Below are 16,638 nucleotides of genomic sequence, written 5' to 3'. Positions count from 1 at the left end.
GCTGAATTACAGAACACGTTATGAGCGTACATTCCTCAAGCTAGATGTCCATTCAAGCCAAACTTACAGACCATTTATCTAAAAAGGGGAAGTAACAGATTATCAGCAAAAGACATCCAAGATTTCACAGTAACCGTACCATGTAGGATGATGTCCTATCGAGAGACTGCTCACTATTGGTATAAAAAATACAATAGGCTAAGAATATTTCTTTCATTTATACATTCCAAAATACCCCCCCCCCAAATTCGTCTCAACGTTGGATCCAACTAGATCACATCGCTATCAGCCACCGATGGAGGGGCTCGATAGAAGACTGTCGCTCATTCTGGAGCACATGTTCTAGTGCGAGCATGTATCTGTCTGCGTCTTACTGGACGTAGGAAAGACACTGCAGGGAAGCCTCTAAGGGTTCTACTTAATGATAAGCAAGCTAAGAATATATTTTCAAGTAATGCAGTTGTGGCCCGACCGTTGCTGCTACCTTGACGTGGTGGTCGGGCTTGCCTATCGTGATGAACCAGTGGAGCTATGCTGGCTGGAACAATCGTTACTCAAGGTCCTACCATGCCAGAGAGGTCGGTTGAAGAGCGGTAAGACTAAAAGCAGCAATCCCAAGGTCCAAAGGCGAAGTCGTACTCCTGACTGTACAGAGGTGTGACGGCAGTAAGGTGTTTCCTTCAGACAATCAGCATAACAACGATGCTGCCCTGAAGGAGGGGTAGGGTTAGAAAAGGTCGACCCTAAAAATGCACACCTCGCCTTATCCCACGGATATCCGTCTCCGGCGGTAAGGTCCTTTGAAGAACGGAGTTAACACGTCAAAAATCCCCCACAAAAGGCCGTGCGTGACCGGCCCCAAGCAGTTGTCCCTTGGGCACTTCGGTCACGCTCCCGGGTCGTTATGACCAACACTAATCCAACTTCCTTTTTCAGGTCCCTCAAGAAATACCCTTCCACGGTGTGGGCAGCCGGGAAGTGATATTAGCCCTCATACCCGTAACTGCACACGAGACCAAGTTGGTCACTTTCAAATCCTTTCTACACCTGCTAATAACTCTTTTATCTCCGCGACTAACCCTTCTCACATCCTTTTATCACCTCGTACCACTAGGGCAAACGATTCGAGTACACGGAACGTTATTCCTGGTCTCCTGAAACCACGCTCTAAACTACATATAGGAACTTTTAATGTCCGAACATTGTGCCAAATAGGACAACAGGCTTCCTTAGCTAGGACTCTAGAATCTTAAACCATCGATGTGTGCTGCGTCTCCGAAACGCGCATACAAGATCCGAGTAGCGTCATTCATTTGACCGCATCTAATCAAAATAAAGAACCATCTCGATACACGCTTCGTGTATCCGGAAGCCCTGATGCTGCTTCCCGTGGCCTCGCTGGAGTAGGTATATCATTAAGTCCTAGGGCAGAACTAGCTCTTTTAGACTGGATCCCAGTAGACAGTCGTCTATGCGCTGTCCGACTAAACGGATCAGTAAGGACTCGGAAAGATAGGGAAACCCGTCGTTGCCTCTTCGTCGTCTCTGCCTACTCTCCCACTGACTGCAGCTCAGACGATATAAAAGATGAGTTTTACAGGAAACTTTCTGACCTTCTCCGAAAAGCTAGGCGTTCTGATGTAGTAATAGTGGCTGGTGACTTTAATGCTCAAGTAGGTAAACTAAGTGAAAGGGAAAGACACCTGGGTGGATCTTATAGTGTCGTGGCTAAAAGAACAGATAATGGCGACCGTCTGTTGCAGCTGTGCTCAGATAACTGCCTATTTCTTGCAAATACTAACTTTAAGCATAAGGAAAAACATCTTTTGACATGGCGACCCCCGAATTCGTCCCAACGTTGGACCCAATTTGATCACATCGCTATCAGCCACCGATGGAGGGGCTCGATAGAAGACTGTCGCTCATTCTGGAGCACATGTTTAGACTCAGATCATGCTCTAGTGCGAGCACGCATCTGTCTGCGTCTACTCAATGATAAGCAAGCTAAGAATATATTTCAGGAACAACTGGAAAAACAGTTAGACAGACATGTAAGTTGTGCCCACCCCGAGGCAGCGTGGAATGACATCCGAAAAGCTGTGGAAACAGCAGTGATATCCGCTAGTAAGGTAAACCATAAGATTAGGGAGAAACAATGGATCTCGGCAGCATCTACCGCAGTGATAGATGCTCGAAAAGGCAGCGGCAATAGACATCAGACAACTATTTAGACTTGTTAAAGAAACCGGTATTAGGAACCCAACTTTCAGCGAAACTATCTCGGGAAAAGATAGACGCATTATTCATTTTCAATCCAGGAGATTGGATCGATGGACAGAACACTTTAGGGATCAGTTCAACTGGCCTTCAGCCACACTTCGGTTTCCTACGATCCCTAGTCGTCATGAATGGCAAGTTAATGTAAGTCCTCCAACTCTTTACAAGGTTGAAAAAGCTATAGGAAATCTGAAGCGAGGGAGAGCAGCAGGTTCTGACAGGTTTACCCCTGAGGTTTTTTTAAGGATGGTGGTCCAGTACTAGCAGCAAAATTGACTGAGGTCTTAAGTAGAACCATGGAACTGGACGTAATTCCATCTGACTGGTCCCAATCACTGATTGTGCCAGTCTATGAGAAAGGACAAAAGTCCTCTTGTGACAATCACAGAGGAATCAGTTTGACTAATATAGTGTCTAAAATATTAGCTTCAATAATACTTGGACGCCTAACTAAAGCTCGTGAAGAGCAGACTAGAAAAAACCAGACTGGTTTTCGACCTGGACGTGGTAGTATAGACCAGATATTCACTCTACGTGAAGTCCTAGAACATAGACATACATTCAGACGTCCCACAATTGTAGTATATCTTGACCTTAAGGCGGCATCTGACTCCGTTGATCAAGAGGTTCTATGGCAGTGTTTGTCAGTGAAAGGAGTACCAAAGAAGTACATTAACCTCACAAAGGCTCTCTACTCGAACACAACTGGTCGAGTAGAGCCTATGGCGAACTGTCATCAAAATTGGTTACCTCAAGTGGTGTTCGTCAGGACTGTCCACTCTCCCCATTCTTGTTTAACTTCGTCATTGACATGCTTTTGGAGATAACACTTTCATCATCTCAATCTCCAGGAGTTGAACTTTTACCGGGAGGCCCAATTGTTGACTTAGAATACGCCGACGATATAGTTTTATTTGGTGAAGTCGCTGACAAAATGCAGAGTCTTCTGACCACTACAAGCAACTCTGCAGGCATGTTCGGGATGCGATTCTCCCCCTCGAAGTGCAAAATGTTACTTCGGGATTGGGTTGCATGGACACCTGAACTAATGATAGGGAGTGAAGTAGTTGAGCGTGTTGGCTGCTTCACTTATCTTGGGAGTCTCATCAGCCCTTGTGGTCTGGTGTGTGACGAAATCTCAGCGCGGATACAGAAGGCTCGTCTAGCTTTCACCAACTTGCATCATTTATGGCGTAGGCGAGATATCCGTCTAGCAACCAAAGGACGGGTTTACTGTGCAGCAGTTCGTTCCGTTCTACTTTATGGCAATGAAACATGGTCGATAAGAGTAGAGGATATTCGTAGGCTACTAGTATTCGATCATAGGTGTCTTCGAAGTATTGTTCGTATATCCTGGGATCACCGAGTAAGTAGTGCAGTTGTGAGGAAACAGGTACTGGGTAAGGATGGCAAATCAATTGACGAAGTAGTGAAACTTCATCAGTTGAGATGGTTGGGACACGTGTTACGTATGCCCAACCACCGACTGCCCCAACGTGCAATGTTTCATGGTGTAGGAGTAGATTGGAAGAAAGCTAGGGGCGGCCAGACCGAAACGTGGCACAAATCCATGATGTCACTGACGATTGGACTGAGCCATGCTGGTAAGTGTAGACTACCTGGTTGGGATTCGCGAGATGATAGCAACCGATGGTTAGAGACCTTGAATGACATGGCTCAAAATCGTTTGCAATGGCGAAGGTGCATCCTCTCTGTGTGTTCTACCAGATTCTAATCTTCGGAATTCCTCATGTCTCTATCTATTTTCTCTTTCCAAATTTATTTCACTCTATTATCCTCGTTCAATAACATCTTTAAACCCAAATCTTTACAATCACTGTTTATACTCTCACTATTTCTTTCACCGTAGGATTTGATTCGACAACTGCATCTCTGTGTTAATGTGGTATGGCAACTCGAACTGATGTACGAAGTTCTACGTTGTGACTGACTGATGCTGATGTTAAATTCGCATAGAAGCGATAAAACTGTCGACAATCTATCCGTGGTGCATTGACTGTTTTATTGAAAATTTTTTGTATGTTGTTATTCTTTAACCTAGGATTCTTCGAGCAGATCCATCAATTTTTACGTACTTGTGTGTAAGATGGACTTTTGCGGTCGCTTTTAGGATTTAGTGACAGAAGTTTGTTAACGTTTCTTTAAATGTCTGAATGACCGTTATAGTCATATTTAAGGCTAGTTGGGAACTAAAACGTTCGGACTATAAACAAGTTAGACTTTGGTGATTTATTTCAAAATGTTCAGCCCAATATCTATGATAAAGGATCGTTGAAGTACCTACAGGACCGCTAAATGTAGTTGTAAAAATATTTTGTTGTAGGTTCATTGCGTGAAGAAAAGTCAAACATAACAAATTTTTTTGTTAAGAAAGAAAATCAGTTGATAATTTTATACTTTATCTGGCGATTGAAAAAGCTACTTGATTTTATTTCAAAAAGACTACTGATTAGGTACACAGGGAATCATATGTATAAAGTAGTAAATAACAGATGTAACGCATAATGCAAGAACCGGTTGCTTTGTTCTTATAAGTGGTACTAGTTTGGAACAGCTTCTACCGCGTCAGGAAGTCTGTAGTGTCGCCATTCTTGTTTTTGACGGTTAGCTGCAATAGCACTGTCGACAACAGCATCCATCATACCTTCTGTCAAAACACCGTCTTCGCTGGAATATGCAGCTGTCTGTTTCAGTTGAAACAGAAATAAGAAAGGAACATATAAAATATTGAACAACCGATAGAGTTAAATATAAGGATAGATGATCATTTTAGTTCATTTTTTAAATTAAACAAATACTTCTAAAAGCGGACTTCACCAATGAATGAAGTTGAGGGGAATTTGAAAGATCGATCGGGTGAGGAGTTTTCTAATTTCAACAACAACTACTAGTTATTTTTAGACCTCAGTTTGAAAGAAAATTACTATTATTGTGAGGAATTTTCCTCAAGGAAGCAGTTAATCAGTTCAAATCAAACCAGTGAGGGTAACGTGTCAGGTTTGTGAGCTTATTATTGACTAGCTAATTAACGCCGGTAGACAGTAATATTCATTTTGCTATTGATTTTCTTAACATAACATCTACATACAAGTCAGGCTAATGTGTTCTCATCCTGTTTCGGTTTAACATGTGCGAGGTTGGTCAGTTGTTGTTATCAACTAAAAAGTCGTATACGTTATAGAATTGTTTACTATCATTCATCCCGGGAAACCAAGCGTTGTCAGTTTTGCCGGAAAATCCCAAATGTGTGACACTCCAGTACAGCAATTCATGCCAGTATAGTACGATACCAATAGTTATTTCAAACAATGATTGGCGCGCACTGATACGAACCAGAATAAAATGTGATTACAATGTTGCGTGGATTAATAGTGAAGATAATGGTGATAAATGTAACGCACAGCAAAAGCACATAACCAAAAAGATTTTACTTCTCCGAAGTGTTGATTATATTTCGGAAAAGAAATCAATGAGACGGGAACGGTACTTACGTTAGAAGTCATATATAAGAGCATTCCGCGTCACTACAACCATCTTTATAACCTTTACACTTCGCTAGTATCTATGAAATGTTTGAGTAGTAGTTGTGACGATACATACAACTAGCCAATCATTATGTGAAACTTCAATATAACAACGATATGGATTAAGTTCAGACATGTGGGACATTGCATAGTGTAAGCAATTAATGCAACAAATACTGAAACAACAACACTAAATACACAGTCATTGAAAGTCTTTCGTTTACAGAACCATGTTTTAATAAGTGCTGGTCCTTCATGTTAGTAACACAATAGTAAAAAAGTAGTTCAAACTAGTATGTGGCATATTGGATTTTGATATATGAAGATTGGTCTTATCCCATATATCCTCATAAACACTCGCACAAACATTCCCAAAAGTATGGGGAGAGGTTTTCTTAACTTTTCAAAGATGTTTTACTGCCTTTCACCACTTTAACGTAAACCACCTATTGTTTAATTCATATTAGGATGATAGAAGTTACAAGTCGAAATGGCTTGGGGAATTACTGAATATTATACTGAGCGAAAGATTTATGCAAGCATACTTAATCAGGAGTTGGGTAATTTGAGGTAGCAGACTAATATTAGTTTGATGTTCTAGCGATCGGTACACGCCAGACTTGTTCTCTTTCCATATATTATGGAAGCCAAGATAAGTACTGGTGATATGTTATCTAACACTGCATACATTGCTCTTAAATTTTGAGCGCGTTTGGATTTTTTTATTAGTTCAGAAGCAACCCTGAATATCTTAAAATATTTCATTTTGACAATCGCTTACGTAGATTTTGGGATATCGCTTATATTCAATTATTTTTTCCTAGGATGAAAATAAGAATGCAATAGCATTCGCGTCTATGAATTGATAAGTTTGATTTGTGTTATAACCTGTAAATATTTCAATTATTCTTAAACGTTTAGAACCTATCTTTTTATTGCTTCTTTTAAAATGTTGCACTGTCATTTAAATTAATAGTACTTATGTAAAAATTTGAATCATGTACCTGCCATCCAACTGCAATTTTAGAAATCTCGCGTCCAGAGAGGCCAGTAGTCCTTTTAGCAACCTCTGCACATTTTACAGCATAATTTATGTTTTCAGCTAGGTGAATACGGTGACTTTTGGTTAATGAAGGTTGAAGGAGGAAACGATCGAAGTAATGCCTGACCAATCGCTCACGCTCTTCCAAACCAGGTAGTGTGAACTGAACAATCTCATCCATACGATCATTAATTGCCCAGTCAAACTGTTCAGGTTGATTACTGGCTAAAACTAACATAAATCTATAAGAAAAATATTTAGGATTACTAGATTGATAAAACTTGTCTAAGGTTTAAGAATTATGTGAAACAATGAACAAAAACTAGGTTGAGTGACGAAAACAATTGTATCGACTCTAAACCTTGAAAGGTTTGTTTTTAGTAAAAATGGTCAATGGTTTGAATATTATACCTGATCGACACAACTCCCAATTATACCAACGGATTTATATTGAATAGCTACTATGAGAAGAGTAGCATCTTTTTTTAAACCGCTTTAACTTTTTTTAGGAATAATTCTGAAACGTCAAACATTATGAAGATATATATCAAACAACTACAATTCATATTACGGTAGTAGGCAGTGTGTGAACTTCCTATTCCTCGGAACAGTTAGATTTGTGTCAACGAATAAACTACGAGGAATATACCTCATTGTTTTCCAAACACAGAGCACCAGCAATTTTTAATGAAATTCATAAGTGGTTAAAATTCAAAGACATGCGAACTAATTTTCGAAATGAAAAAATTCCATGTCTAACCAAATCTGTGTATATTTTCCACACTTATGTAAAGTCAACAATTGTAGAGTTAACTGCTTCTTTTAAAACGTGAAGTCTTAATGTTGGTCAGTAAACCGAATGTGCTAATTTTTTACAAGCAATATTTTAATCGACTAAAGAGGCATAGATATTTACATCTAACTGCTAACGGACCAACTACAGCTTTTATTAGTCTGGATCATCGGGTATGGGTCCAAAGTTGGTGTGTTACGATCTGTATTAAGCCTCTTTCTTTGTAGATAGAATATTTGGGGTAACCCGTTAAGTTTTTTGCTGAATTTTCGTCCTATTGTAGGAATTTAACCATTGGTTCATACAGTACTAGTATCCGATTAAATTGTTTATTTTAATAAAGTCGATCAGGTGTTGCACTGTACTCAGCTACGACCTAGAGACTTTCATCGACATACTAATATAGAATTTATTGTATCCTTAATTTATTCAGGTTTTTCAGAAAGCTTTTTAATTTTCTGCGTAGTATATATATATATATATAGGCAAGCATATATACCGATTTAGTTAGCCGATAAAAAGCATTCTTCCCAACTAGCTGATTGAGCTCGTACATACGAGGTTTCAGTATAAATACCGGAACCAAACTGCGTGCGACACAACAATACTGACTGAAGATTTCTATAGGACTAACAGCAATTGTTCTGACCTGATTGTTTTCCAAACATTGTTGGTCTGGAGACCATAATTTACAAGTAAAACGCTACTTGTTTGATGATATGTAGCTGAGGAAGACTGACAAACCTAATTATCCACAGTCAGTTAAGAGCGCCGTGGTATTAAGTAATCCAACTTGATCGATAGAAACAGATTAGTACTGAGGACTAGACAACATGACGTTAATATTAAGACTTAACGGTTGATTATTGTGAATATGTCAAAGTTACGAGAAATAAGTTGTTAAATATAAACACTCTTATTTAATCGAGGGTTTTAGAAATTGTGGAAAATGTTTAAGGATTTTTAGCTAACTTTTTAGACTGTTCTCCAGTTCTGTACAAAAATGCATTTAAAGTTGCTCGGACACCTTCACTTATTCGTTCTTGATCTCTTTTACGAAGAAACGCATCAGCCTCGTCCACAAACAGTAAGACTCTAAAAAATTGATAAAAAAGTATCGAAGTCAAAATTAAATATTAAAGACTTGAAGAAATAAGCAGCCAGACTCTATAAATGATACTACACAATTATCACTTTTTAAACAATGCAATTATTGCCAACTTTAAATTCACGTTCATTTCATTTGATTGGCATTATTAAGATCAAAGATAATTTAATGTTTCTAGTGTCCTAGGATCCAACAATTAATTACGACTGGTAAACGAAAGCGAACACGTATACCAGTCAAGTCTTTACTCTTTCATTTATCTTATTTACTTTGCTGTCCTAATCCTTTTATACAAAAACAGTAATCAAATGATTGAAGTCTGGTAAAAATGTATTTTGAGCGAATACATATTAACCACATACCATTGTTAACAACAATGTGGAAGGATATATGTAGTTGCATAATATATTACTAAAGACTATTACTTGGCTTTGGTGGGGTAAGCTATTTGTTTATATGCCCTTTTTTAAATGTACATTTTTAATTTATATCAAACCCATGTATTCAGTCCCCAACTTCCCAAAGATCCACTTGATTGGAAATTCGAATTACAGAAAACTATTGACTATGTAAAATTAACTTTACTAAATATAACAAACCACACTGTGCAGTTCCCACTTATTTATCCTTTCAAAGCGAAGCTTTATCAGGGATTCAGAATTATGATATAGCATTTGATTTAGTGCTTTATTTCACCAATCAGTAGTAAGGTAAGTAGCTAGAATTAATGCATTTCATTACTTAACTCTTTGTTGCCATAATGTAGTTGGATGTATTTGTACAAAAGAAGAACCATCATTACATACCCTTTACGACTAGTTTTGGCCCATTCAAAAACTTTGTGGACTGCAGTAACTCCTTCACTACCCATAGGTGCAATATCTCCACCAGTTAAAATTGCGTAATCCATACCCGAATGCATAGCCAAACTCTATCAAATGAAAGAGAGAAAGAAGTAGCGTATTATCTGGATTTTTATATCCAGGTACCGATAAGTGTTTGAAAAATAACCAAACAATATAGGACTGAAGTATCCGCAATCTTAAAAGCCAAAATAAGGTCCACAACGAAATATCCTGCTAAGCGTCAACTTCAGCAAAAAATATCCCTAATATAATATACCCGGACTGGAGACCTCCAAAAATAGTTGAAAATCTAGTAGCTAATAAATATACAAAATAAAAATGATGAGACTACATTCACCATGAAAACTAAAAGTATCAAGGAGAGTTTGGATACAAACAAATTCAAGATAACCTGATGTAGATAAACCAAATAAAAATATCTAAATTCAATTTCGTTCTTTAATTTTACTTGCTAACAAAATTGATAATTTTCAAAATTGTGGACGATGAGACTTTTACGTATATAGCTTTATTGCAAATACATGCTTTCGACAGTGCATAATGAAATAAAAGACATAAACACCATGCTTTAACCAGTATTTTTAACTGTGCAGCTTGTTGAATAAACGATTTTCCGTTTACGTGCATTTACAATATTATCTTTTCATTGATGCATAGATATTAACTATAACCTGGACTTTTACTAAAAGTAAGGCAGTTTCCCTTTCCTATAAATCGACGCGAAGTACATGGTAAAATGAACGGTTTAGTAGTTGTGTTTAAAAAATAGGATTCACAACTGAATAATTGTCATTTTATTTGCTGATATGAACAAATAAACATTAGTACAAGGGGACACCAAACATATGTGCACCACACAACAAAAATGAGGTTACGAAGAGATAGAGAGTATAATATCAAAGGGCGATAATGAACAGAAGCAGTTAAATTAGGAAAAATACAGCCGGGAAGAATTCTTTCAGTTAAAGCTACGTTTATTTTTAAAAAGACAGTAAAAGAAAGTTACAGCAGGATTGCCACTGCTTTCTTTTCTCAGCTATTTCTGATAACGTCTCAAGCTACTGTGTCGCATCATTTCTAGAAGTCCAACCAGAAAGTTGTGAAGGACCAACAGTCTTGTACAGCTTTCTTCCATACCACGACATCATGTCGTGCATGACCACCTCTCCACCTTTTCCAACCAGTCCCAGCGCCGTCAAATAACACACGGTGTGGAACTCGCTGGGATGATATCCACAGGACATGTCCAAGCCACCGAGACCGGTGTTTTAAGATGGCGACACCAATAGAATTGTCGTCACTGCGCCCGAACACACGTTGACGAACCTCTGCATTACTAACATGGTGTCGCCACTGGATGTCAGTAATCTTTTGGAGACGGCGATGACCAAACATGGAGAGTCATCTAACATCCTCAACTCGGAGGCCAGTCTTCACAAGGCATAGAGCAGAACTGCTCTCACCGACGATTTGTAGATCCGACCTTTTACAGTCAGACTAACATCACGAAGGCTCCAAAGATGGCCCAGATTGGCACAAGCCACCATGGTTCTTCTAATCAATTTACTGTTGTAACTCAATAACTTATCTGTAGAAGTATTTGTTCTACGTCCTACCTTGATTATGATCCATTTTGTGAACAGAATACAACGAACTTAAACTTACCTTTGCAAACATAGTTTTTCCAGTGCCAGGAGGACCTGCCATTAGGATATTTCGATAAAAGCCTTTATTTGCCTTGGTATGTCTAGTTGCAATTGCAATTTTTCTCAAAGATGCTTCCAACTCAGGCTATGAAAAACGGAAATTCACAAAATACACGACTTTGAGAAAAGCAATGGTAAAAGTGCTGCCTAAGAAGCAAAACAATACACGAAAGTAATATGAACAAGTTGTAAAACCGGCATTTGAAGTAGTTTAAGATTTATACACAGATCCGGTATATCTAGTGATATTAATACTCGAGACATCAGAGTTTTTAATTCAGTAGGTACAAAATTAACTAAGCATCTTATGGTCAGATAATTACAAAGACGATATGAATAAAATGAGTTATGACACGAGCACATTAGATTGCAAATTTATTATTTATTCAGAGCCCACAATAATTGTCAAGGAATTGGACAGTTATCAAGATAAAGCTAATATCCGTTTATCCTAACATGCATTACTACCCTGAAACACTTTTATCCACTACAAAGATATCAAAAACTATGGTGGCGACTCAACTGTACAAAAGGGCTTCAGATTGTACCAGTAATCTAAATTAAATTGAACATACGGCTTATGAACGAGTTTAGTGCTCTGGATATTAGCAACACCACTAATGACTAATCGTCGGGCATTGAAGAGCGAAAAATTTACTACATTGATGGATGACACGATTGTCGAATTCAACCCAGACAGGAAAAATGTAAACTTACTCGCAAAATTATACCTTCTAGGGGATCCGTAGGACGCTGAAGGACCGTCTTGGCTGTCTAAAATTGAATGTACTAACCAAAAATCCAAACCTTGATAGGGTGACGACAAGTGTCTACTATATTTAGTCGAGAAGTCTCACGCACAAGTGCCGGTTTACCTATGCGAGATTCTATGACTTTAGCAAAAGTTCCGATCCCATATTTGGCTCCATATACTCCACCAGCTAATAACGTTAGTGAACCAATGACAGTGGCCATCTTGTCAGGCTGGGAGAGAAGATTGCTGATACCATTACCAATGACAGAACCAGCGGTAGTTATGGATTCCAAAACCGTTTGACGATACTCTCGAGCATCAACACGTGCACGTTCAAGGCGCAGTTCACGATTTTCTCGTTCGACTGCAGCTTCACCTCTTATCTTTGCTTCAATTTGTTTCATTTCATTTTTGTGGCGAAGATCCGATTCAAATTCGATTGTCGCTGTGCACAGCAACAGTTATTAAGCATGTTTATTAATTATTAAAATCATGACTACCTCTTCGCATTGCTTCTTGCTTCTGCACAGATTCCTCCTGTTTTTTTAGATTATCTGCTTGAGCTTTAGCCTACCTTATAGTAAAGCTATTCAAAGAACGAACCTGTAAGGCTATCTGATCTTCCTGACGCTTACGAGCCAGCATATCTTGATAATCGGCGCGCTGCTTTTGTATTTTCGCCTCCTCTTCTAGCGTTTTCCTCCGTTCCTCCTGCTGAGCTCTGTATTGTTGTATCTTAATCTGTTCTAGCCCAAGTTCATATTCCTAGGCAAACAATGCAAATGGCACATCTCTTGAATACATATATGTCTATACCTTCATTTTTGATTGATATTCCATCTGTAAAGTTTGTTCATGTTTTTGAGATAGGTCAAATGCTTCTTTTGCATGTTCTGAAACACCGTGAATCGAACATTTATTACATACTTGATGATTCAAGTTCTCTAGCTGCCTTTGCAGCTCTTTCGAGTGCAGCTGAATCAAATCGGTAAGCAGAAGCAGTATCTTTAGATTGTTTTTTATCCTGTAAACTTGCAGGCGGGGTTGGTGGTGGTGGGACATCGCTAGGAATGTCGAAGTCTTTCGATGTTTGTTTGCCAAAGCCAAACAACCAAGACATCTCAACCAACCACGTTGTAACGCTCCTGACCAAAATATCCTCCCTTAAGGTCAAAACCTGAGATTCCTTACTATACAAAAGAGGCTAGAAAATATATCAGAGATTTCAGGATTTTTAATATTGTTTTTTTTCAGTATAGAACCCGGTTACTTAAAAACTCAGTGAGCAAAATGAATCATTTGGTATTAGGAATTTAAACTACTTTTCAGTTTCGGTTTAGAAAGGACGCGATGCTTGATGGCCTGTATTAATCCTGGTAATGATAGTCTACCAATCGATCCAACTTTTTTTAAAGAGTCGACAGATGGTGCTTCAATCACATGTAGAGGTAATGAATTTCATTCGTTGATGATTCGATGGAAAAGTCGATAGTCAGATGACAAGTAATTTGTTCTGGGCTTGTGATCTTTCTTGGAGTGTCCTCGGAAATTCTCTGTTCTGGAAGACAAAAAAGTGAGGGTATGTCAGGTGCAAATTTATCACTAGGTAATTTGAAAACTGTGATCAAGTCACCTTCAGTTCTTCGATATGACAACGGGAATAGGTTTAGCTTAGCCACTTGAGCATCATGCGGTAGCTTCTCTTCTCCAGGAATCAGTTTAGTTGTTGTTCTCTGAACCCTTTCCAAAATCTCACTGTCTTTTTATAGGCAGGGGCTAGCAGCTTGTATGCAGTACTCAGGTTTAGGACACACGAACACTGTGTACAAAGTCAAAAAGGTTTTAGCGTCAATATGACTAAAGGCCCTACGTATTGACCATAAAGTTCTACAACCTTTGGCGGCTATTTTACAGCAGTGTATTGTAGCTTTCAAGTCTTGGCTAACGATTACTCCCAAGTCGTTGTGTGTCTGGACAACAGGAGGCTCAATGTTATTCATCAAGTATCTGTACCTTGATGATCAATATGCATCACAATACACTTGGAAGTCTTTATCGTCAACTATCAAGTTTGAAACCGCTTTATCGATCTCCATACCTTGATGTCGTCAGCATATAGCAAGACCGATGATTATAGGAGACGAGTAAGGTCATTTACATACAAGAGAAATAACATTGGCCCCAAAACTGTTGTAGCTGTAAATAAATCCTCAAAATCAACAGCTCATTAAGTGTTCGACATTGGATGCTGACCACGTTGTTTAAGTGGACTTGTTTAACTGAAGGCTTTCAGTCAGGCATCTACACCAGATCACGTTGCAACACGGCGTGGGACACAGCTCCTACGTTACAATAGCCAGTTAAGAACGAAGTCTCTTGATATGTTGGTAACGTATCAAATATATCTTTCCTGTCTCTTCTCGTCTGACTTCTGGTTTCTACTTGACTGGGAACGATCGATTATAGAAGATACTACTGGTTGCTAGTTGTAAAACTAGAATATCCGTTGTATCCTCAGTGGTCAGCCCGATGTGATCTGGTACACCAAGTCAATATACTGTGAGTCTGTTCCATTTTGGAATATTATTATTCATTGTTATTCTTTATTTGAATTTTATATATTGTGATATGCTGTTTTTTCGCGAATTTTTTTTCCCGGATATATTTTAATTAGACATTTTTCGTTCTCTATATTACTATGACGGAACACTCACCCAAGGTTTTTAAGTTAAAGTCTATTCCCCCTATTTCGATTCAGTTAACGCCATTTTGGCCCGACAATATCGAGTCCTGGTTCTGCTACGCAGAGGCTGATTTTTGCATGCACGGAATCACGGACTCGCGCACACGATTCCTCGCGGTAGTTAAGGCGTTACCGCGCGAGTTTAACAGGTACGTAACACCTAGTATGTTTACTAGTGATGTTCCCGAACCTTACGAAACTCTCAAATGTTCGACTCTAAAACGTGGAGACCTAACCGACCGACAACGGTTAGACCAACTCCTCCATAACATCGACCTGCAACATGGTTCTGCTACAGATATGTTGCTTAGGATGAGAGGAGTGATAGGTCAAAGAACCTTCGACGAAGGCCTATTCAAAGAACTCTTCTTATCCAAACTCCCAAAACAGGTGCAGGTGGTTCTCGTCTCGTTCCAAAACAACTCTGTAGACGAACTAGCTGCATCTGCCGACCGAATCCTGGAAATCACCAAATCCACTAGCGTCGAGGTCTTTTCCGTCAAAGAAAAACCTCAATCGACATCGACTGACATAGCCGAACTATGTCATACACTTACACGATATCTTAGAGTTCGTAATGACCGTAGTCGGTCAAAATCCCCTCGAAGGAGCGTTTCACGTAAGAGATCTGCCTCTCGACCACGAGAGACAGACAATCCCGACTGGTGCTGGTATCACAACCAGTACGGTAAATCCTCTAGAAATTGCAGGAAGCCCTGCAATTACCTGAAGTCTAAGGCGACTGATACGAATGAGATTTCGGGAAACTTCCCAGCCGGCACGCGTTAACGGCAACCGTAGCCGGCGAACACAGCCGTCTGTTATACGTCACAGATGTGACTACGAAAGTTCGCTACCTCGTCGACACCGGCGCAGAAGTTAGCGTTCTTCCAGCGAATTCGAACGACAGACTTCGCGAGTCTGTTTTAAGTTTACAGGTGGCAAACGGAATTCCAATCGCTACTTACGGTAAAAGGTACGTCTACCTTAACGTGGGTTTACGCAAACCCATACACTGGATTTTCGTTGTTGCAGATGTCTCTATGCCAATCATTGGTATAGACCTGTTACAATACCACAATCTACTCATCGACACACGCGCACGAAGGTTAATAGACGGAAACACTAAGTTATCCGTTTGTGTAACTCCTTGTTCTGGTTGCAGGTTATCCCCAGTCACGAATAGGCACACCATAGACCCCTTGTACCAAGCAGTACTCGACAAATACCCCGGGATATACCAATCGCAATCGAAATTACCTTGTGTAACCAGCAATGTTACACATCACATCTCGACTACAGGACCACCTGTATTCTCGAAAGCCCGAAGACTCGCTCCCGAAAAACTTAGGTTAGCTAAAAACGAATTCGACCATATGATAGACTTAGGGATAATTCGACCATCGAATAGTCCATGGGCATCCCCATTACACATGGTCCCTAAAAAGGACAGCAACGATTGGCGGCCAACTGGTGATTATCGGCGTCTGAATGCTAAAACCATTCCCGATCGTTACCCGTTGCCTCATATTCACGATTTGACAGCTACCTTGAAAGGTACAACTGTCTTTTCAAAAATCGACTTAGTTAAGGCCTATAACCAAATCCCGATGGCACCTGACGACATTCCTAAAACCGCCATCATCACTCCCTTCGGTCTTTACGAATTTCTACGAATGCCTTTTGGTTTGAGAAATGCGGCTCAAACCTTCCAAAGGTTTACAGACGACGTCTTCCGAGGTCTCAACTTCGTACATGCGTATGTTGATGACTGTCTAACAGCAAGTTCGGACAGAGAATCACA

At 39.4% G+C, this 16,638-nt stretch overlaps 1 protein-coding gene across 1 annotated transcript; it reads right to left on the bottom strand.

The window, feature by feature from the left end:
- Positions 1–4,700: 4,700 nt before the first annotated feature.
- Smp_167200 (putative ATPase) lies at positions 4,701–13,257 on the bottom strand. The gene is made up of 11 exons (XM_018794388.1): positions 13,019–13,257; positions 12,908–12,984; positions 12,695–12,856; positions 12,592–12,661; positions 12,132–12,536; positions 12,055–12,107; positions 11,297–11,422; positions 9,572–9,696; positions 8,630–8,752; positions 6,827–7,106; positions 4,701–4,982 (listed from the first exon to the last, which is right to left on the bottom strand). Exons 1-11 carry the CDS (start codon positions 13,209–13,211, stop codon positions 4,839–4,841), a joined length of 1,758 nt encoding a protein of 585 aa, XP_018648805.1. The 5' UTR covers positions 13,212–13,257; the 3' UTR covers positions 4,701–4,838.
- Positions 13,258–16,638: the final 3,381 nt, after the last annotated feature.

Source organism: Schistosoma mansoni, chromosome 1 (genome assembly GCF_000237925.1).
Source record: "Schistosoma mansoni strain Puerto Rico chromosome 1, complete genome".
Classification (NCBI taxonomy): Eukaryota; Metazoa; Platyhelminthes; class Trematoda; order Strigeidida; family Schistosomatidae; genus Schistosoma; species Schistosoma mansoni.
The sequence above is the reverse complement of the archived record's forward strand: the minus strand, read 5'-3'. Positions and strand labels throughout refer to the sequence as shown.